At 38.5% G+C, this 23,652-nt stretch overlaps 1 protein-coding gene across 2 annotated transcripts in view; it reads right to left on the reverse strand.

The window, feature by feature from the left end:
- LOC105384178 overlaps positions 1 to 23,652 on the reverse strand; it is a 122,273-nt gene that overhangs the window by 75,621 nt on the left and 23,000 nt on the right. The window contains exons 12-20 of one of the 2 annotated variants that reach the window (XM_048629213.1): positions 22,775 to 22,994; positions 21,889 to 22,099; positions 21,180 to 21,360; positions 16,281 to 16,337; positions 15,719 to 15,836; positions 14,039 to 14,110; positions 13,319 to 13,369; positions 6,846 to 7,049; positions 4,875 to 5,007 (exon numbers count right to left, since the gene is read on the reverse strand). In XM_048629213.1, the coding sequence (XP_048485170.1) occupies positions 4,875 to 5,007; positions 6,846 to 7,049; positions 13,319 to 13,369; positions 14,039 to 14,110; positions 15,719 to 15,836; positions 16,281 to 16,337; positions 21,180 to 21,360; positions 21,889 to 22,099; positions 22,775 to 22,994 (1,247 nt within the window). Of the gene's footprint in view, positions 1 to 4,874; positions 5,008 to 6,845; positions 7,050 to 13,318; positions 13,370 to 14,038; positions 14,111 to 15,718; positions 15,837 to 16,280; positions 16,338 to 21,179; positions 21,361 to 21,888; positions 22,100 to 22,774; positions 22,995 to 23,652 lie in introns of those variants that run through there. The other variant, XM_048629212.1, reaches the window with a different exon arrangement.

Consider the following 23,652-nt stretch of genomic DNA (forward strand, 5'->3'; position numbering starts at 1 on the left):
TAGCTTAAATGTTTTCAGTAAATATAATATTTTGAATTTCGGTAATAACTATACAATGTCAACATTTACACGTTAGTAGGCCGTACAATTGACTTTTTTGAACTCACTGGTTAAACTACAAACTTCACAACATTTGATTAAAAGGTCCACGGGTATTCAGTTCATTTTAAATTACGTTTCACGGTGAATGTTCTTTGTCCGTGCACTTGACAGTAACAGTTTCGTATTGACACAAACAAAACGTCTCAATTTCCGGTTGAGAGTGGCCCGGCGCGACATTCGACACTTCGAGGTATTTCGTATTATAACTGCGTCAAGGAATGTGCTAAGCTTGAAACATTGTGTTGTTAATTGGCAAGTGAAAAAGATAACCTCAAAATATTGTTTCTAGTGATTGTGCGTTCGAAGCGCGATTGGAGTGCGCGCGGCGGCGGCGGCGGCGGCGGCGCGGCGCATGCGCGGCGAGCGGCCCGAGCCCGGCCGAGCGGCGCCGAGCCCGCCCGACCTCGGCCGGACCCAGAATCAACACCTACGCTATATTTGCGCCCTTTTACGGGTCTCTGCTTAATGCTCAATACTATCGTGTTAAGCCTCAATGCTAAAGTATCGAAGGTCTTCCCGCTGACCTCAGATAGGTGGAAAGCTTTTAGATTTGTTCGTCCATTAAGCGAACCTTTTAACAATAGCTATTGAGGATCAAATGTATATGAAAAAGATAAATCCGGCAACTAAATATAAACGTAGATCCGTTCCTTTTTATTATCCAAAATAGCTGTTAGTACGCGCTACGAGCTACGAAATTACTACGTGCTACGAACTTGCTACGAGGTAGCTACGGCGTAGCCTCGTAGCCATAGATTTTTATTTTTGTAAACTGTCATTTGCGTTAGGAAAGTTACACAATGACATTAAAAAAATATTGTCATGTTGAAAAGATGCTTTGAGAGGGTTTTATAGACATTCACAGTATGTAACAATTCGCCGAAATCCCTGATCCTACGATCTTCAGTTTCGTATATCTGGCGAAATATGTAATATCTTTCGCTTGTGTGCCCCTGGCTGGGTTTTGTGTATGACTTCTTACGGTTCACTGAGGTTATTGACGAGCTAAAAATATATTTATGATTGATTTCTGACAACCTCACACATTATTCTAACTTGAAATGAGAGGAATATGTAGGATTATAGGTATTGGAGATAACTTTTCAATATCTTGGGCTCAAGTTGACATTGAAGACCTGGCTCCGATAGCTTCGTTATTTTCATAGTAATATATTACTATGATTAACATAGAAAGCATTACAACGTAAATGTGGACTTTAAGTTAAGGCCCTGTTTCACAGTGTCTGGTTAGTGGCTACCTGTGAGATAAAAGACATGCTGTTACTCTCTGTTACTATTTTTTGACAGTGACAGCATATATTTTATCTAACAGGTAGCAACTAATCAGACATTGTGAAACAGGCCCTAAGTATTGTAATTAAATAACAAAATACTTTCAAAACTCTTCTTATAAGCAGTGTAGGGTTTTAAGTGGTATTGCTTGAGAAATTTGTAATTAAAATGCTTGAAGGCTCTTTACGAGCTACTCAAATGGAGAAATTAAAGGTATTGGTGAGAATTTTAAACCATTATTTCCTGAGCCTTAATTTAAAGGGATTTCCCAATTGGGACTATAAACAGAAAAAGATTGGATAATTGTATTTTATTTATACACATGAATGTGACTTGGTGGGGCTTTGTACCCTCTGCCGTCTGCCGTTGTAGGATAAAAAATGGTATTCTAAATTTTCATTTTTCCACAGTTTTCTAAAATTGTTTATGTTGAGATGCAATTTTTAATAAATTTATGTACACTCGCGAGCAACCAAATCGACTCAAGCCTTCACGGCGCACATATACATTGATTTTCCTAAAACGATAAATGGTAAATATAAAAGTGATATGTCATTCGAAAGCTGAAGAATTAGGCTTTCAATTAAGATCAATACCATAAAAAAAAACTAAGCGCAGATTTAATGACGCATTTTAATTGCCCGTCAGTGTTAATTACCTCATTAGGAATCCACGCCTTGCGCTACCTGATCCCGCTATAAAACCTTTCCACATCCGGTGTACCTTATCAGTCGCTTGTTGCAAGTTGACCGGTACACATCTCGTTGCATTGTATTCCTTGTTTTCGCAAACCCATGGATACCACACCAGAAGAAGCTGCTCAAGTTGTTGCCTTGCTGCAACAAGGGTTAAGTCAGCGAGCAGTCGCTGCCCAGCTCCACTTGAGCCAGTCTGCTGTATCCCGAGTATACAGACGGTTCCAAGAGACTGGTGCCTTCAATCGAAGACCAAGAACGGGCCGCCACCGCTGCACTTCAGAGAGAGACGACCGCTTCATTGTCTCAACCTCGCTGCGCAATCGACACCTTACGGGCGTTGATGTGCAGCAAGAACTGAGACGTGTACGACAAGTGGCTGTCAGCGAGTGGACAGTGAGAAGACGCTTGAAGGAAGCCAACTTGACACCAAAAAGACCTGCATCAGGCCCCAAATTGACTGCAGGCCACCGACAAGCGCGTCTTCAGTTTGCTCGAGAGCATCTCGATTGGAGCATTGCGCAATGGCGGTCGGTCCTGTTTACTGATGAGTGCAGAGTGTGTCTGCATGGCAGTGACAGGAGAGGCCGGGTCTACCGGCGTCCGGGGGAACGATTTGCCCAATGTTGTTTCGCTGAAACAGTAGCATATGGCGGCGGTTCCTGCATGATGTGGGCTGGTATTTCTCTAGAGGGAAAAACCGCACTTGTTTTCGTGCCTGGAGGCGGCCGAGGAGGCGGGTTAACAGCTGATCGGTACATCACCGACATTCTACTCGGTCATGTTGTGCCCTATGCAGAATTTGTCGGTGAAGACTTCGTGCTAATGCACGACAATGCCCGCTGCCACACGGCACGAGTCAGTCGGCAGTTTCTGAGAGAGAAGGAATTGCGCACGATGGACTGGCCTGCGCTCAGTCCTGACCTGAATCCCATCGAACACTTATGGGACGAGCTCAAAAGAAGAGTTCGGGCCAGGAATCCAGTCCCTGCAAGCGTGGACGAGCTGAAGACAGCTTTATTAGAGGAGTGGGACGGCATTCCTCAGGAAACTGTCAAAAAGTTGATAAGGTCTATGAGAAACAGGCTGCAGGCTGTAATTAGGGCAAGAGGGGGCAATACAAAGTATTGATTTAAATAAATAAATTTTTATCTTAACATTTTTTGTTTAATTTGTATAATACGATACCCATACCCTTTTTTCCTAAATTCCCGTTTTTCCTACAATTGCGTTCAGACATCATTTATTTCAAAAATGATGAATGGATTTCAATAATAATGATATCAAATTAAAGCTGACATCTTAAGCTTTTAAATGACATATCATTTTTATTATTTCTATTCATAATTTTACTTGTATTAATGTATGTTTGCGCCGTCAAGGCTTGAGTCGATTTGGTTGCTCGCGAGTGTATAAATTTAAAAAAAATTATATAACTAGTTGACTGCCGGGTTACTAATCTGTACCTTAGGTATTTACTGGATAAATACTTATAGCAGTAATATCAAAAAGCTAAAGACTATTTGATTCAAAATAGTAATATCATCTTTCTATTTGCACTCCGCTGAGCGTTCCGTACTAAACTCCACGTTTGCATAAGTTACTAATAAAGTTAAAGCACAAATTCTCCAACTACATTATCACTTACATAACTTGTAACTATTGAACACGTTCGAACGTTTCAGCGAGCTAATATTCTACCGTTATACCTACCTGTTGTAATTACAACTTCGCATCGGTAAATTGTTTAACTGTATCTCCAAGTTTCTGGTTTACATGGTAAAGTTACCTGGGAAATATTATGAGGTACGATTTATTTTGAGCACTATGAACCTGGTTCCTACTTGTATTTGGTTCAAAATAAGGTTTGGCGCAGTGATTAGGTCAATAAAATAAATTAATATATAGGTTAAGATTTTAAATAATTAAAATTGCATATTTTATGTTTTTTTTCCATCATTTCTGTTCAAGAGTTATTTATTTGTATTTCCTCACCATAAAGGTTGACTGTGTACATAAATTTTTAACTCTTTTATCTGTACTAATTTTGTAAAATACTGTTTATCTGTATACAATAAAGTGTATAAATAAATTAGTTTTAAAAAATATATAGTATAATATGATAGCAACATTTTTTAAAGTTTGCTGCGCAACGGCAGACTCAGAACTATCCATGACTAAAATTATGTTAATTTAATTAACGGTAGGATTAGTCTCATAACATCATATCTGCTAAATTTAGATGATACTATTGAAAATAGCACCCATGTTATTAGTTATTAGTTAATATATTTAAACAATAATATTATATGTACAACGAGACTTTTTAATTATAAATAATCTTACATAATGGGGACTTGACCCCGAGCGGTTCATTGACTTGTGTTGACTTTGAGGAGAGCGTCTGTTATTACTTTTCATTTTATAAGCAAAGTTCTCGAACCCACCCCAACATTGAGGGCATAAAGCCTCGTATTCACTTGGCGACAAATCGTCGCAGAACCTGTCTAGGCACATGTCGTCTACGTGTCGCGGCGACGTCACGCTCTGTTCTGTGAATTCGAGGCTATGCTTGCTGTGGACTAAATTTTTGTAACAGACGAGTACTGAGTAAAGTCTTTTGCACATTTCCGATATTGACAGAGTAAGATGGGTCATTGTTAGGATCATTAAAAACGCTGTAATAAATGAGGTTGTCTAATATAAGCAACGCATTAAAAAAGTTTTGGTACTCGTCTGTTAAAAAAAAATACTACAACATTGTCATTGAAAAATGGCTCTTACCTCGCTAGAAGTGAGATAGCATATCCTGGAGTCCGTGCTGTCGAGCGAGGCCTGCTGCACGATGCCGTAGCGGGAGGACTCGCGGTCGCTCGCGTATTCTGAGCGCACGCTGTCTTGACGATCGAACGTGGCTCTGGAACAGGAGGGAGCCATGTAGCGATAGGTTATGTCACGTGTGGGTTAGAATATGGGTTGCTTGAATTTAGGGCTAGCACGGGGTGCGACAAAAGTTTTGCATCACGATCACTCACATCGCGCAGCCTCAAGAGCGTGCGCGACAATTTTGTGACGACTTAAATGCGCCCCGTGCTAGCTCTTCTGATCAATCAATAATCATTCACTGCTGGATATAGGGTTGTGATTATTACGTATTGATAATAGTAACAAAATGAATCACAATTTAAGTAATTGTATTTGAAAACTTTAACAATTTATCTTAGAAGTAAATAAATGAATTAATTTTTGACGTTGTCAGAATTTACGTTAATAGAAATTACATTTACGCAGCCAAAAATTAGTACCAACGTATAGTTTCAACCCTTCTTGTAAATTGTGTGATATCTGCAGCAGACGTGGTTACATTGTTATTTCGGTCAGAAACTCCTCTCCATGCTAATGCAATTTCATATTTGATCTCGGCTCTAGGCACTACCCACCTAGGCATGTAACACACACGTTACAATAGCTTACAGAAAAACACCTACAAAATTGTTTTTTTTTGCGTTGGGATTCTGACCAATAAAAACAACTGGTGTTTTTTGTACTTTTGAGTTATGAATATTTTTGTTGTTATATTTTGTATTTTTCTGGTTGTTATTTTTATGAAAATCAATACCTAACATTGCATAAACGGGCTAAATCGTCCCTTTTCTCGTATTGTATTTATTCTAATTAAGATTTACTGGAAGAAACTTATTATTCTAAATTTTCCAAATAATTTGTAGTACATTTGAAAATATTTATCAGAATGCCAAGCGCTTCGGTACAGTCACCGTTGTGCCATAACTTGGCTATAAATCTGACGCGGGGGTTATCCATCACACGATATACCTACAATTGTGTCAAAAATAATGGATCTGTTCCGCTGTGTTTGCTCATTGGCTTCAGTAAATGCTTATTTTTCTTCTCCTTTTATTATTAAACAACTTTCCTATACGTACCTATAAAATAACAAAATCATTACTTTAATTATTCCTTATGAATTCTTTAGTAAACTTGACCCCTCTTTGATCCTAAATATCCTTCCATCCTAAGGTTGTCTTGAAAAATCGCTTTAGGCGATAAGACCGCCATTTTTGTGCATATGTGTTAATATTTAAGTATATTTTATATGTGTAACTGTGTACAAATAAAGAATATTCTATCTACCTAATACCGAATATTCTATCAAACCTTGTGGGTTTCAAAGTAGAAATAAATTACACATTACTGAACATCCTTAATATACGTTTATTGTTCGTTTGTGTACCCTTATTACACAACTCGCGATAAAATATGAGCAGAACTGACAATGTTAAAATAGTTACGTTACAGCTCAATGGTTCAATTTAATTGGAAATCTGAGATTCAGAAATGTAAATATAACACACATGTTCACACGCCCGTCGCTCGAACATGCGCCATCGAGCAGAACCGAGTCTTCGTAAACAAATACAAATAGAGTGAAATGTTATCAGTGATAGTCTTGATTGCCGATGAGTAAATAGTGGAAAATACATATCTTATGTTTGCCTTTTACTTGATGTTTTTGTTTGTTTATACATAATTATAAGGTTTTAGAACAGCCATGTATGTACTCATGCATAAATTTCCGTCATACATATAAAATACTACTTCTCTGTGAACCCCCTTGCCCCCTAGAGTAATAAAATTCGTCGCTACCTAAAAATAAGACAAACCGATACATAATGTAGGTCCCTTGAGCCTTCGGCGGCTGCCGAAACCGCAAACTGAAAAAACATGATCACTTACCGCTGCTCGAAGCTGTCAGCCCGATTGCTTCTATACCCCGAGTCATTGAGGCTGCCCTCGTGGCGCAGGCTAGGCAGGGAGTCCCAGGGGGAGCGGCGCGGGGCGGTGGGGGGCGGGCCGCCGCGCCACCCGTCCGAGTGCCGGTACCACGCCTGCCGCGCCGTCTCGCCGATGCACGAAGCACAGCGGTTTGCACTCACAAAGCTGGTGGGACAATGCCGAATGTAGCGTGTATTACCAATTAAAAACTATAAAGTTTAAGAATTAAGGTTGTTAGAACGGGTGATAAACACGGTATGTGACGGGTGAATGAGGACTCTATAAATGAGGGTTTTTACAGCTTTTGACTGTTGCCTACGTAACAGTATTTTAACCTTAATCCCTTAATATATTGTTTTTACAAATAAGGAATACCTAGTCCTTATTCTGGATCTAGTAAAGAGCTAGTGAATAAGTGTTGAATTTTATATATAGATATACTTAGAAAGATAATGTTAAAAAAATCATCATAATCATAATACAACAAGCTAATAAAAATAAATAGTCGTCTAGTCGTTTCAACTAGGTTCATTATGTATGTTTTTGCGTGTTACAGAAAATATGTGTGTGGAATAGTGGATGCCATTTTAGATCATCTTGAATTCCAAGACGAACGGAAAATACTTATATAAAATTATTTGCAGAAACTCTTTCCATAAATTCTGCTCACGAAAGTTTACTGAATTTCATAATCTGTTGGTGAATTGCGGACTAAGAATATAAACGTTTCAGACATTCGTATAAAATATTCTAGATCTAGATATGTATAAGTACCTACCGTCTATTTACTTATTTAATGCATGGCATTTTTATGTACTAAATAAAATATATGTTTTATAATAAAATAATGGATAGTGGATGGCTTACAATTTAAATTGAAAATATTTTATATGAGAATGGATTAACTCATCTTTTGTATAAAAGTTTTAAGATATTGTCTAAATTAACAAGGGCCCTTGCCTAATTTTCTCGGCTGAAGGGAAGATAAAAACTTAACTTTCAGGGACCTAATTTCCAACAGCGAGCTTAACAGGCCGCCGTTTTCATAAAACAAATCATTATGCTATCATCCAAAATGGAAGCACAGAAATTAAATTATATTTCTCTACATTAGACAAGTTACACTGGCTCTTACACTAGGTGTTATAAAAGAGGTATAGTTATTTTTTTATTGGTCTACATCTTTTGAAAATTCATGATTAAATAACTATAAACCTATGCTGAGTTGAGTTATGTAAGCATATTCTCCCTGTTTCGCCTGTAATTCCTCAAAGGGTAGTCAGATCTACTTTTAGCAAGTAGCGTATTTACTAACGAGTATATACAATGCTCTTAAGAGGGTACACTCCTGAGTGCTTATGTAAACCTTTCATTAGGCATTACCACAAAAACGTGGTAATACAGAATCATACAATCATACTTTCTTTTTATTGTGAGCTTTCCAGAGTTTTATGAAAGAAACAGTGTCAAAAGTGACGCAATATGTGTCACAATAATTGCTACAGTGCCACAAACTTATCTGTTCCGGTGACAGGTCACATAAATATCTAATATTTGTTAATTCTATAACATTTTAAGTTTGCTCGTATTATTAATTCGCTCTTGCGGTGTTAATAAACCCATCTAATCTTTAACAATATACAATTCATTAGTAAGTAATGAGATATGGATCAATTTAGTTCGCTCTCACCGGAACAGATAAGTTTGTCGCACTATACACACGAAAAAAGTGTCAGTAGTAACTTCTACCTTCCTCTCCAGAAAATACACTTAATAGGCTTTAAAAATATAACAAATCTCTGGCCATACGAATATTTAGAAATACCTAATCGAATATATCTAGCAATACCGATTGTCCATATGCGAGTAGTCCCCGGGCGCTTGCCATTTCCCGGTCGGATTAGAAGCCTGCTTTTAACCTATTTAAGAGTGGCATGTGTTGTTCTCTTTGAACACAAGCGGTGCAGAGCGGCCATGCACAAAATTGAACTAAAATTATACTGAATAGAGCTGGATTAGTGATCGATTAACCTAACAACTGGGAGCTTAAATTTCAATGATTTTGCCCCATTATCGCTCTTCGCCTAGTGCCTAGTTAAGTAGTATTTGATTCGGGTATGATTATAGAAACGGTGATTATGTATTTTAGTTATTTATAGTGAAAATTTTATGGAAAAAATACCTACTTAATATTATAATATATACAGTAGAAAATGATACGTATCGAATCTGAAAATAGTTTTAGTCTATAATTATCGGAAATCTCTACATATACAATGTTTGTTGGTCACTTTGATTCTGCTATTTAAGCATGATAAATATAATATAATTTTAATTCGCTTACTATCTGTGAACAACTTGTATGGCAATAGCCTTTCTATCTGCCTTATTTCAAATCAAGGAGAAAAACCATTTATAATAATCCGCCTTACTATGGTAACACCCTATATAAATCCCTGGCTAAACTCATTGAACGCGACCAGACATTAGACAGCGCGCCGCCGCGTCCACCGACCGGCCGCTCCGCACAAAGCTCGTGTCCCACTCACAGTACAATTGATTCAAAGCATAGAGGAGCGTCCAACAAAGTCACTCTAATCTAATCTATCGACTGCACCGACGAATGACAAACCGCGTCGCCCGCCGGATACGGAATTAATAGACGGGTAATTGGGAGAGTTTTTTTTTATGTTTTTTTACTTTGAATTCAGGTTGCAATTTTTGCAGTGAGCAAGTTTTCGAATAAGTTAAAATAACTGAAGGGGACTTTCATAATTTTGATCGAGCTTTACGCCCGGTGGTTGTATATCATCTGAATTCACAGTATTACTGAAAAAAATATTTTTGTTGCAAGATTTTTTATGCTAAAGCTGAAAGCTTATAATATATATACCTTTTGTCTTGAATAACACATAGGTAATACTGACAGGTGAAATCCGCTAGTTTTGACGACAAACCTAATTATTTATGTAGATTATACGATTATACCTAAATATATTATTATATGCGTTCATATAAGTATACGATATATTACGTATATAACAGCTATATAGCTGTTATATACGGAATATATCGTATATAACATGACTGTTATATAGATACATATGACTCTGAATATATATTCAGAGTCATATTCCTGATTTATTGCCCACCTCCCCCAGTCATGCAAAAGTGCAAAAACAAATATGCCCCTAAAAGTGTAATGATACGTGTGTTCTTTTTATACGAAACAGTAAAATACATGAATATGTTGATTAAAATGTCTGACTTCGAGTCTTCTGACGTTTTTACGGGAAGTTGTAGCTTAAATAAAATTGCGTCTAGGTTTTTCGTTTGTTTTAATTGAATTGGTCTGTGAATTATTTTTATTTTATTTATTATATTGTAAGTGTATGTAAATATAAAGGAGTAAGTCGCTACATTATGTCGGCGCGCAGCCGGCTGGGCCGGGCGGCGAAAAGTGACTGCATTGTATTTTATATGAACTATTGTACACTAGTCCGCGGCTAGTATAGTACAATATTTATTATGTACAAAATATGAGCGCTGCGGCCAGGCGCGTTGCGGCTCGACATAATATGTATATAATGTGCAAAAACCTAAATGTACAAAATAAGGTATTAAATAAAATAAACAACATTAAACCATATTCTGAGTGGCATAGTCTGACGTAATTTATGTAAAATATATAAGTGTAGTAAGTAGGTACAAACACCTGATATCTATAAGATGATATAGTGCCTAGTCTACATTTATAATGAACCTAACTTCTAAAGGAAAACGACAAGCACTGAAGACTACCGACGTGCTTTATCAGATAATGACATAAATAAGTATTACATATAAAATCATAATTGTCTGAAAATAATATCCTCGAGAATAAACACCGCACTAAATGTCATTATTCAAGTCCATTTCAGTGAAAATGTCGATAGTCGCATATCATCAGTAACATTTATCATCGATTTTGGCAAGCGCCCAGGTACGGCCAGACAAATGTGGAGCTTTTATTAATTAACGAAGTCACAGTCACTTGTGACGACTGCGGATATGCTAACGAAGATAATGTATGACGCATTCATTTCATGTAATTTATCGTGTCTTCTGGAAGCCTAACAATATACAAAATGATACAATTAAATGATAATTGTAATGATTGTGTCACCAATGCCAATGCCATAAAAATTGTGCATGGTACGCGTGCATGTTAAACAAATACAGGCTGTGGTCTTCAGGAAGGAACAGCCAATATTCAAGGATTATTTTTACGAGACAGTATCTTCATAATATACGCGTCCCTACAGGAAGTCGGCAGAGCGATAATAAACTGCTCCTAGCAGGCATTTTATGGATAATTTCCTGGCTTCCTCCTCTTGCGTCACCGACTCATCCATTATGAAAATATTATCATCGTATTTCTCAGAATCCCTGTACTGAGAAATACTCGCTCATCTGTACTCTGTTAAATCGAAATAAAACTAACTTTCCGATAACTTCCAGGTATTGGAAAAACTGCAAGTTGGTAATACGAGAAACGTCGTTTGAAAAGAAAGAAACTGTACATTTTATTTTTAATTGTGTGTCGTTTTAAAAATAAAAAAAATACATGTAGATGGTATCAATAAGAAAATAGTGAAGAATAAATGATCAACACTTTACAAAAATCATTACGAAGCTTTGAATAATAATCAGGAATATAATTCGTAAAACCTTACGTAAGTATCGTTACTAAAAAACCCGATATCTAGCAATAAGTATTTAAATTTGTACATTAATTCCGGGCGATGAAACCCAAAGAAGAGCTGAAGATTGGAGATAGGCCGAGGGTCAATTTGACGGGTCTATTTCCGCGCTATTTGTCTCAGAAACGACGTGACTGAAATTAGTTATAGAGGCATTCCGTAAGGGTCGTCTTTAGGCTGTGAGCGCACTGCGATTTTTTTGTAGCACGATTTTATGGTGTAAAAGAAACAAATAAATGAGTGTATAGGTTGGTGCGCAAAAAATATTACCTACATATTTTGAGTTTATAGGTAGGCTGATGTACTGTGATAAAAAAAACGCGGTGTAAGTACTCCTATTTAATAAGAATGGAGCGACCTAAAATAGTATCGGAATCACAAACTGTCGCGCTTATAAAAATTGCTGTGCGCGCTGGCCCTTATTCTATTTTATTACAAAGAAATGGTTTCAAAAGACGTTAGGTTGAAAATGATTCTTTTTTTCTATGAAATTTCCTGGTGAATAAAATTACTGTGATGGACTTATAGTATTACAATTTTTTTTATAAGTTCACCTAAAAATTGTGAGGCTACCTGAATATCGAAATCCTTAGTGCGTTAGACTTATTCCCAAACGGCTGTACAGCTCATCATCATCTGGTACAAATCAATGCAGTTAATGAAAAAAGTAATTTCCGTACTCCGAGACATTAATAAGGCTTAATGGTTACTTAAAAAATTTAAACAACTCGTAATAAATACGTCAGTTATATTTTTTACATGAAGAAGAAGAAGAGTCCATCTCTGAGTAGTCAACACGAGTGCATTATACTCTGTTTATTGCTATATAAGTTAATGTACTCAATTCTTATTATTGCAATCGATTTTCACTATACCCCCTCTCCCAGTTTCGCGGCTACACGACAGATTGGATTGGGTATTAGTATTAGGTATTACATCGGTGACCTATCTAGGTTATCCGGATTAGTGAAGTGAGTCCGAACGCTTTGCGTGACTGCCGTCAATAATTCGATAATCCTTATTACGATATACAGGTTTGAGTTGATTTTACCGTACCTTTGTATTTATGTATACAATAAAGTGTTATAATAATAATAAGATAAAAACTACAGAATTTTATATGGCTGAGTTCAACTATAGTGTAAATTAGGTGGAGTTTCCTCCTGAAATCACTATTCCAATCACATATTCACTTTCCTAAAAAGAAAAACATCATTCGGCCTCACACTATTCTTAGATACAAATAGTTGTTTTCCGAATGTGGCTTACGATACCTATTAGTTTTATTTTTTCATTTTCCCGCAATTCAATTTCGTATTTTTGCCAGCCAGTGGTCACCTGTCGCGACAATCTCCCGTCGAAATGGTTTTAGACTGGCAGCCGTGAAAAAGTGATGTGCCGGTGTTCTGAATTCAAAATTGAACTTCTAACTGAAAACAAGTTTGTGCTACGTGGTCGCTATCCCTTGGGACGCAGCTTTTACAGCTTTTAGAATACACTCACGAGCAACGATAATGTTGCAATGATGTAGCAACAAATTACTCCTAAACGGAAAAGGCTAGGCAATATTGAAGTAAATTTAACAGCGCATCAGATCTTATTCATTGTTCGCGAGTGAATTAATATACGGATATTGTGAGTACCATATGAAAAAAAATAGCAATTATCGAAAATATATTTTTTGTAACTTACCTTGATTGGTGGTCACTCAAGTAGCCTTGATCTCTATCCCGGATCCTATCCCTGTAAAGAAAAATCATTTGAAATAACGAAATAAAGGCAATTTCGACACAAATGTATAGATATTAATGTCGATTCTGAAGGCAAAAATTCTAATTTTATCGCTGTCAAACAAAATAAATGCTAGTATAAAATGAGATTTCAGGGAACAGTCATAGAGTCGAATTATAAACAAAAAAATTAAGATTTTGACAGCATTAAAATTAGAATTTCCGCCTTCAGAATCGATATCATTGATCAATTTACTTTACGGAGAATGTAAAAAACCCTTGTGTGGCACTTATTTAAACTCAGTATGGGTACTTGGTACCTACACAAATACAGGATGTTGCAAAAGCGGTACAGTAATACAAAGTCAGCTTGACATTCTGATTCATTATTGATCTACGACTTTTGGAGATTAGTGAAAAGAAAATTAAACTCCGTTTTTTTACAAAAGTGGACCAATGAGAGCATTCTGTATAACGAAGATTTGTGTTGTGTTTATGGGGCTAAAAAGTATATTGTAATGTTATACACTGTGATTATTGATAACTACATCATTACAACCCATCACGTCCCCACTGCTGGGGCACGGGTCTCCTTCCAATGAAGGAAGGGTTTTTAGGCCTAGTCCACCACGCTGGCCTAGTGCGGGTTGGTGGACATTGATAACTACAATAACGTACTAACCTTGTGTTGTGGTCGCTCAGGTAGCCGCGCTCGCGCTCCCGCTCCCGCTCACGAATCAGCTCGTTGCGATCACTGCGGGGAAATATACAATAAGATGCGAATATACAGGAGGGTTACTCTATACTGACGAAAAACGAATCGAACAAGAGCTGTCGTGCAATCGGCAAGTTTAATCTTCGCTTTTGTCATATAGACTCGTCTTTCTGCTCCTTCTTAAGTATCGGGGACAAAAAAAAGCTGGGCTGGGGTTTGTCACCGTGGGAAAAGGATCAACTATTCAGAATAGTGTCCCGTACTAGCCCTTCTCAATAGCCTAAGTCACTGACTTATCAGGGTGCGCCGGGGATAAATAAAATAGGTACAGTTGATACGTCACTCGGAGAAGCTCCTTGATATGCATATTTTTTATATTATGTAGGTGTTTTTAGCATTGTAAATGAATACCTATAGTATAATGCGTCATAATATAATGCTATCTGAAGTGAATTATATACAATGTTATTTTAATGTAACATAAAAGTCGTCGAAAATTATTTGAAAGTCGTTCAAACATTATTTGTATCCAGTACGAACGACAACGTAAAGTACCTACTTAGCTTCTTAATTTTGTAAAAGCACTGTCAAGAAATTTGAAATGAAAGCCTTTTCATATAAATGTCGGAGCAAGACGTGCTCACTAATCTCAGGTGAAAATGAAAAGTAAGTTTTCCACTTGGAAACTATTTTCGTCTGTTCATAAGATAAATGGAGGTTAAAAGGAGATGAATGGCAACATGAAGAAGATTTCCACAGTACTTTAGTCCCATATTTTTATGAATTAATTTTACTTTATCACAATTTGCATTTTATACCTCCTCTTTATCAAATTAGGTAGATTGGTATACGTAACCTTTCATATTTTACATCGTCAATGTTTAAGTATTCAGATAAAAACTGCGTTATTTGACAAATACATTTAATATTTTTAGAAAGAACAATAAAGCGTATAGTAATTTATACACCCGAATTACTCATCCATTCTTTGTATCCGCATCACCAGACAGACCACAAATCAGTTTGTGGCGGTTTTCCGGTGAACCACAATAAATTATTATTCTGTGATTATTTTAGAATTCTTTATACTTTTACCAAACAACGAGTATTAAGAGACTGGGTAGTTTAATCGTATACATTTTGTATTCTTTCAGGAGTACTGAAATGTAAAAAAATTTAGCTGGCACAAGAAGGAGAGTGGCATTTCACTCTGCTTTCCAAGATTAAGAGTTGGCTGAGGACACTATAAGATAATAAACCGGATTACCACCAGCCCGACAGCGCTCCACCATATCTCCTGCAGTGCGTGTCCAAGAATTTGCAGCTTTACAATAAGGAGTGTCTCAGACATTGAATATACGTGGAAGGCAGGGATGATAATGTTGATGATGAAGATCATCCATAAAAATTTGCTTTCTTACTGAACTATTCAACAACTTTGATTAACAATATACGAACAAGATGTTGTTTTCTGAAAAACCGTTTTAAATTCAACCAATGAAGTCACAAATCTTCTAACCGAACTAATTCAAAATAAGAGCTTGTAGTGGTAGAAGTGGGGACAGATAACTGTCGAGACGCTTCTTCTGCACTGACACTCCATCTTGTCCGTATATTTTTAATCAAAGGCCAACATTAACAACATACCTGTAGTACCCGTCGCGGTCGGAGCGCGCGCTGTGTTGCCGCTCCACGCCGAGCCTGTGAGGCAGCGGCAACGTGGAGGAGCGGCTGCCTCCGCCGCCGGAGCACTGGGAGGCTGGTCCTGGAGGAAACGAGCTAGTTAGCCTCCTTCTGCTTAGCGTGGCAATGAGAAACGCTAGAGCTAATGTTGGTCACCGCGGTCGCTGACTGCCCAGAGTGCGCTGGATGTACGTAGCTACGTAAACTATTTTCGTGCATCCCATATTAGTTAATTACAGCTTGTAAATGTAAAACCTGCAAGCTACAATGCCAGTTAAGTGGGTACATGTACCGAAGAACTTATAACTTATAAGTTATAACCACTGGGGTAGACGAGTTCTTTCAATATGAAATAGGCACATGGCTGGATCGTAGAAATTCGGAGATGTCTATATTGCGTCCAGCATTTAGCGGTTATGATGATGATAAATTCTAAATTATGTTTCCAGTTACAAGAGAACTGATGTTACAGAGATACCTAATAGTCTTAAAACTAAGACTAAATAATATTAAGAGGATCACTTACTCCGTCGCGGTGGATATGGGCTTCTCTGGTTTGATGGCGGCATATTGTCGTTATATTCTGCAACAAATTACTCGTTTAGTATTGGACAAACCTACCTGGACTTTATTTTTCACAACCCTCCAATTTATTACACATAGTATTTATGTATGATACAGAGTAGTATGATGTATGGTTCAGGGGTTTTCACTCTCTAAAGCTGCGTACACACCGGGCCAACGAAGGCCAACGAACGGATTTCGTTGGCCTTCGTTGCTGCAATCTGCCCTGTATTAATGTATGATAAATATCCATCGTTGGGATAACCGTTGGCGTTCGTTGGGCGTTCGTTGGCCCGGTGTGTACGCAGCTTAAATCGACGAACGAACGAACAAGAATTGTCTGGTTGTATAAAGCAGGCCGATTCGTTCGTCGAGTTAGACAGTGACCCATTAGAAACCTGAACGATTTGACTGGTCTTCCAATCTAGATGCATCTAGATGTAAAGATAACACTAACGGCTGATGCATAGAGGCTGTACGATGTACATTGACGTCAATGTAGAGTTTTAAATTAATTTAAGAATTTCAGCACAGCATCCATGCGAAAATAACTAAGTAGGTAATTTCTGAATTTCAAACCACGCCGACTCAATTATAAGCGGCGGAATTTCTTGCGTATAAATTATTAGTCACTTGATTGTAAGATAGTAAGATTACACCTCTGCCTACATATAAATTATGCCTATATTAAATTATGTAATATTATTATGTGTGGTTTCAACCTGGGAGGTATTTGATCAGATAATTTAAACAACCACCAATCAACGTCACACTTGTGTACAGGCTGTTGTTTATAAACATGTACCGGTATAAGCTATTTAATTATAGTGCCACAAACTTATCTGTTCCGGTGACAGCTCAAATAAATCTCTAATATTTCTTAATTCTATAAGATTTTAAGTTTGCTCGTATTGTTATTTCGCTCTTGCGGTGTTAATAAACCCATCTAATGTTTTAAAATATACAATTCATTAGTAAGTAATGAGATATGGATCAATTTAGTTCGCTGTCACCGGAACAGATAAGTTTGTGGCACTATAAGTAAAATTTGACAGCTGTAAGTATAATCTGAACACTGTACTATGAATCTATTGGTATAGGAATGTACAGTGTCTGTTCGGAATTCAACGACTTTCCTATCCTGATGTTACTAAGAATAATCTTGTAAGTATTTTATAAAATATCTCAGCAAATTTCTCTGGGGAAATAGAAAATTTTCACTCGCTTGTGAAATTAGGCCGGGATGCGACCCCATTCTCGGGTTATTGACTTAAATTTCCGGCTTCCGTTCTTAATTTGGCCCCAACGCCATCTGGGGAACGCATAGTGAACTACGTAGTTTACTAGTGGACTAAACTCGCAACCACTTGTTGGCGCTCCCTGCAACTGAATTTCAGTGCATGTAAGAAATCAATAATCTCTGTAGGACAGAACAGCAGATACGCGAACCAATGCAGTTCTTGTAATTCTCACGATTTATCACAGATGGCGCTCGCATGCTATCTAGGGTAATAGCGGTTCCCGATTAGTGCTTCGTGGACCCCTGGGTTTGCGTCAGAGACTTTCAGGGGTCTCTTGAAAATTCAAGTGTGTAATTTCACTACATAAATATTCTCTCTCTATTTAATATTGTATAGGTACATAAGGGAAGAGCAGGGCCTCACTGGCATAGATTTACTATTTCTATTATGTTTCAATAGTTTCGGACGCAAATATATTATATACGGGTTCTCGTTTAACCGTTTGAGGTATGGAGGCCATCTTCAGTTGATATAGTTAAGTATCAATAATTATGTCACTATCCTTTATGCACCTATAGTGCTTTCATGGTATAAAACTCGTCTGCATTCTCAACGTTGAAATTGAAGCAGTGACCACGACCAGCTATCGTACCATCTTCGACACATTAGCAATTTACAATCCTAGCAGCAGTACTCATCTGTCAAACATCTGTCAGATCCATATAAGTTACGTCAGATTTAATAGGCGAATGACGCTACTTATGGATTGTTTGATCATGTTCTGTGGTGGTAACCCACCCCACTGTGCATGAATTAACCAAGAATCCATATTTCCCGTCAGCCAAATAAAGCGAAGTCGAAGTGTGACACCAAAAATTGCCAGATAAAGTACTTACTCGTATTTTTTAAAAGATAATTATGCATGCGTTCTGCAACGTAGGTGTAGGTACTCTATTCCATTGCATTCTAGAAATGCAAGTCAGTTCTTACACATACTATCACGATCGCTACGAAACGGTTAAGCTGCATCAAATTACATTGATAGATATATATATATACATATATATAATATATATATAATAATATAAAAAATATAAACACTCACACCTTGTACTAATGTACTCCCTTGCGGGGAAGGCAGAGGTGCATTGCTGCACCCACTTTTCGCCAGTGTTATATTAATCCCAATGTAATAGGGGGCGGGCCTATTGCCATTTTACGGGCACATCCAAGATCCGAGAACAAATATCTGTGTTTAAACAAATGTCTGCCCCAGCCGGGAATCGAACCCGGGACCTTCGGCTCAGTAGTCAGGGTCACTAACCACTACGCCATCCGGTTGATAGATAATAAGAATTTTATTATTATTAGAGCGGTGGTAGCTTCTGGAGTATTGGTGAAGAGTATTGGCCTGTCCGATAATTTCCCGGTACCTACTGAAATGTCTCATAATATCAATAAAGACTGCCTCTGTGGTCTAGTGGTAGAAGCTTCGCTTCATGACCCTGAGGTCCCGGGTTCGATTCCCGGGTGGGACCATCAATTTGTGTTTCTAAATTGTGGTTCTAAGTTTGGTTAGGACATAGAAGGCTGATCACCTGTTGTCCGAAACAGTGAAAACGATCCATGCTGTCGGATGGGCATGTAAAGCAGTCGGTCCTGCGCCTAGCTCTCTCCAGTCGTGTCGGTCAATCCGTCCCATTGGGTTATGAGAGTGATGGAACAGAGAGTGCTCCTGTGTACTGCGCACACACTTGGGCACTATAATCTACTCCTGCGTAGTTGGCTGATCTCAATTGAGATTGGCCGCCGTAGTCGAAATTCGGCTAGGAGGACATTATTATAATATCAATAAAAGTTCATGATTAAGTACACACACATTAAGTACACGAGAAAGCGAGAGCCAATTCTGACATCCTATCACATAGATGGAATAGTACTTCAAGAAGTTGACCAGATCAGGGATCTCGGCGTTCTGATCAGACAGTAAACTTTGTTTTACTGCACACATTGACAAAATAGTCAGTAAAGCTTCACAGATGCTGGGATTTCTCAAACGCAACTGCAAGAGTTTTAGGTTTGCCCGCACAAAATATTAATATATTATATATAATGCTCTTGTGCGAAGTCATCTAGAATTTGCCTGCACAGTCTGGAGTCCACTATAGGCTGTTCACTCGCAGCGGATTGAGTGCATTCAAAGAGCGTTCACACGGCATATTGCCTACATCTCCCAGGGCATCTCTCACAGAGCGCCTTACGAAGACCGATTGTCATTTTTCAAAATTAACTCCCTCCGCAACCGACGTGTCGTGCTTGACCTGAAGTTTTTATTTAAAATATTAAATGGGTTTGTCGACTGCCCGGGCATACGAGAACAGCTTTCCATCACTGTGCCAAGGCAGTGTCCCCGTTATCCCATAACCAAGACTTTTTGCCCACGATTCTCAAGGACAAATCTCGGACAGTTCTCTCCTATCAATAGATTAATGACTGAATACAACAATTTAAATAATCGGGTCGGAGATGTTGACATCTTTCATATATCTTTAGCCATGTTTTCTCAACTGTTAGCTGTTTTTTTTTAAATAATATAATAATTATAATTAACTAATTTAATTAATTAATAACTAATAAAATCCAACGCAAAATTTAATGTTATACCAAATAATTTGATTTATTTCGAAAATTATACTTCCTAATTAATTATTTTTTTGCCTGTGTATAAAGTTATATTTTAATTTTAGTGTATAAATTTTATGTCTTCTAATATTTAATTAATATTGCATGTTTATTGCCTATATTTTGTACCTAATTTAATTTAATACATTATTTGTAAATGCTGTGCATGTCTGTTATGTGTGCACACTTCGGACCTACATAATTATAAACTTACATTTAATTCAATGGTTGTGGTGTGTGCTGTTGACGTGCCAATAAATAAATAAATAATGTTTTGTAAAGTCCTGTTCAAATTCCCGTAGTAAAACGGCAGTGGCATCTTATCGACTTGGAATTACTACATAGGTTTCTTTTAACACATAGATCATAATAATTAAGGGTCCACCACTCCAATCCAAAAAGTCTACAAAACAGGCGTAAAAATACCAATCCCTGAGATGCGTACGCACTCTGTAACTTCATGCTCTGCTTTGCTATTGCCTCAAATTTTTGCAGACTGTCTCTAGTATATTGGGATATCCTCCCTGTGGAGTTACCACCACCGAACATTAGCAATTAAGGCCTGGGTCTCCTATTTACGCCGCAGGTCGCGTCCAGCGTCACGCCGTAGGCCGCGTCACGATGCTCACTATAGAAATGTACTGATGCGGTCTCCCTCACACGCCGACGTTTGGCGCGTAGATGTAGTGAGCATCGTGACGCGGCCTACGGCGTGACGCTGGACGCGACCTACGGCGTAAATAGGAGACCCAGGCCTAATATTACATAAGCAGCGCCGCTCGCTTGTCAAATCTGACGAAACTTTTTTTTAACTATAGCAGTCTACTGCTGGACGTAGGCCTCTCCCAAAGCACGCGTTTCGAGCAATGCTCCTTATGGATAGTTATTTGCTAGTGTCGGTAGTGTTACGGCAGCTGATAGACAAACACAAAACTCACCCAAATCCTCCATGCTCTGGCTCAGCAGTGCCTCGAAGGTGTGCAGGCTGTAGCTCTCGGCATCCATTCCCTTGGCCAGCGTGTTGCGGAGATGCATCTCGTACTCGAGCAGCAGCCGCGAGGTCGGCGACCCCGGCGCCGGGGTGGCGGTGGATTGTGAGGCTTGACGGGATAAGCACGGCTGCAAGAGGGAGTGTTGGTTAGGCGACGTTTGGATTGAAATAGAAAGGGTTTTGTCAGGACTGAAGGATGAAAGTTTGGGTTGTAAATAGTTAAATACTCACGTTATGTTGAATATGATGGATGTTGTGTTATTAGTTAACATTGTAATGAAAAAAAAAATTTCAAAATAAGTAATTTTCATTTTAATTATAAAATCCAGACAATAGCGCATAGTCAACACTCCATCGCAAGCAAAGGAGGGGCATCTGATCTCGTCATAAGTTGACGAAATGTAGGTCTACTCTTCGAGCCCTACGACCCTATGATAAGGGTTCTCAACACATAGTTAATATGATCGTTAAAGGTAAGCGTCCACCTATCGGTATCCTACGTATCGGACCAAACTGATTTTTATAAATGTATGGGGAAACGGCGTGTCAGAAATGCACATGAAGTGAACGCTTTTGTGTGAATTTCTATACAAAGAATAATGAATGTGACGCGTAGGATGCTGAAAGGTGGATCTTGCTTTAAAAGCCATCCTTACCCCATGATGATGCTGCCGTGGGTCGCCGCGCCGCTGGCACGAGTCCTGATCAGAGTTCCCATTGGACGACGACGGCGTGGTCGCGTAGCATTGGTTGTCGAACATGACGTTGTCCGAGGGGGGGGACAGGTCGCGCTCCCCCCCTCCTAGTTCCAGGTACAGGCCGCGGCCCGGGTACCCGCTGGGGGCCGCACCGACGCCTACGCCGCGACTGAGGGGGAGAGATGGTTAGTAGGAAGATAATTGTTGTTGTTGGGAATAGTTAATAGTTGTCACTTACACGAAATAGTATTCGCTTTTCGCGTCTGTATGTAATACCTATGTTTGTGTGTATGCTTAGTTCTTTCAAACTCCACAAATGATGTTTTCGTAATTTAAAAAATTGATAGAGTGATTTGAGAGGATTTTTATAATTATATGTAGTTTTTATTCCGGAATTTCAACGGATACCTTTAGAACGAAGCAGAGCTCCCGAAAGAAGCTAGTTATACTATCTACGTTATATTACAAATATCTTATATGTATAAGGTATGATCCTCAGCTTGTTGGTTTACTGCTGGTAATGGGTCTCATACTAAACTAAACTGGAACTTAACATTTAGCATTCTAAGTTCGAAAACCAAAAATTAGCGAAAATATCCACTAATATAAAAAAGCTTCTATGACTGCAACATACAGTGCTATATAAAACTGCTACTGAGTTCTGAAGTGTCTACAATATTAATAAGATTTCCGTTGTAGTCGTTGTAACTTTACATGACTGAGATACTGAAGCATCTATTTCACTACTGTGGAGGTTGCGCCACGATACTTCCTCGTCATATCAAGCTAACTTTTCCAGTCAAAAAACATCACCACAGTTAACAAGTCAACCAACAACACTCACTTCTGCGACGAATACCGCTGGGAGCTCTGTCTGCTATTATTGTTCATGGTATGGTGGTGTGCATGCGGGTGCATGTGCGGGCCGTGGCGCGGGCCGTGGGCGCCGCACGCGGGCGGACAGGGCCCCGCGCCGCCGTAGCGCCGCCGGCCCATCTCTGGTGACGTCACGGGGCTCTCGGTTGACGGCATCGGCTTCAGCATGCGCTTCAGGGTGCTGGAGTCTGTGGAGAGAAGGAAGGGTTTTATTGAGGGTTTGTTTGGAAAACGGTCATTATGATTAACTAACATTATTTGTGCTGGAAGAGGGTTTTCTTCTTCTTCTTGTTCGGTGATAAACACTAGAGCTTGATTTCCGTTTGTCACCGTTGTGAAAGGTATGCCTGTCAGATTAAGGGCCCGTACAGGGTGACGTGCCCCGCCAAATTTGGGTTTTCAATGCTCTTCACACAGCACACGCAGTGACACGCACACATGTAAGTTTGCACAGTGGGTCGATAAACTTTTACTCGCCAACTTTATTGACAATTATTTTCAAGTAGTGATTTGAGGGTAAGTTTAATTTTTAATTACACTGGTAAGCACCAGGAAAGAGTAGAAATTAATAGGGGTGCCACTTTTCTCCATACTCGGAACCCGATTAGATTTCTAAAAAAAAGTGGTATTTACTTGTAGAAAGGTAACTACAGGTATTAAAGTGTAGATAATAAGTTATACTAAGGGTATACTAAGCCGAAAGGGGATGACTCAAGGGGTCATTCTGAACAACTTTAGTTCTACGAGTTTTGCAAAAACGCGAAAAAAAAAATTCGTTTTCCATGGTAAAAAGTCACGTGTGTGTCAACAAAGTTTCTATGATAAAGGTTTTTTTTTGGTTAATTT

The sequence above is a fragment of the Plutella xylostella genome, chromosome 22, assembly GCF_932276165.1.
Source record: "Plutella xylostella chromosome 22, ilPluXylo3.1, whole genome shotgun sequence".
In the NCBI taxonomy this organism is placed as follows: Eukaryota; Metazoa; Arthropoda; class Insecta; order Lepidoptera; family Plutellidae; genus Plutella; species Plutella xylostella.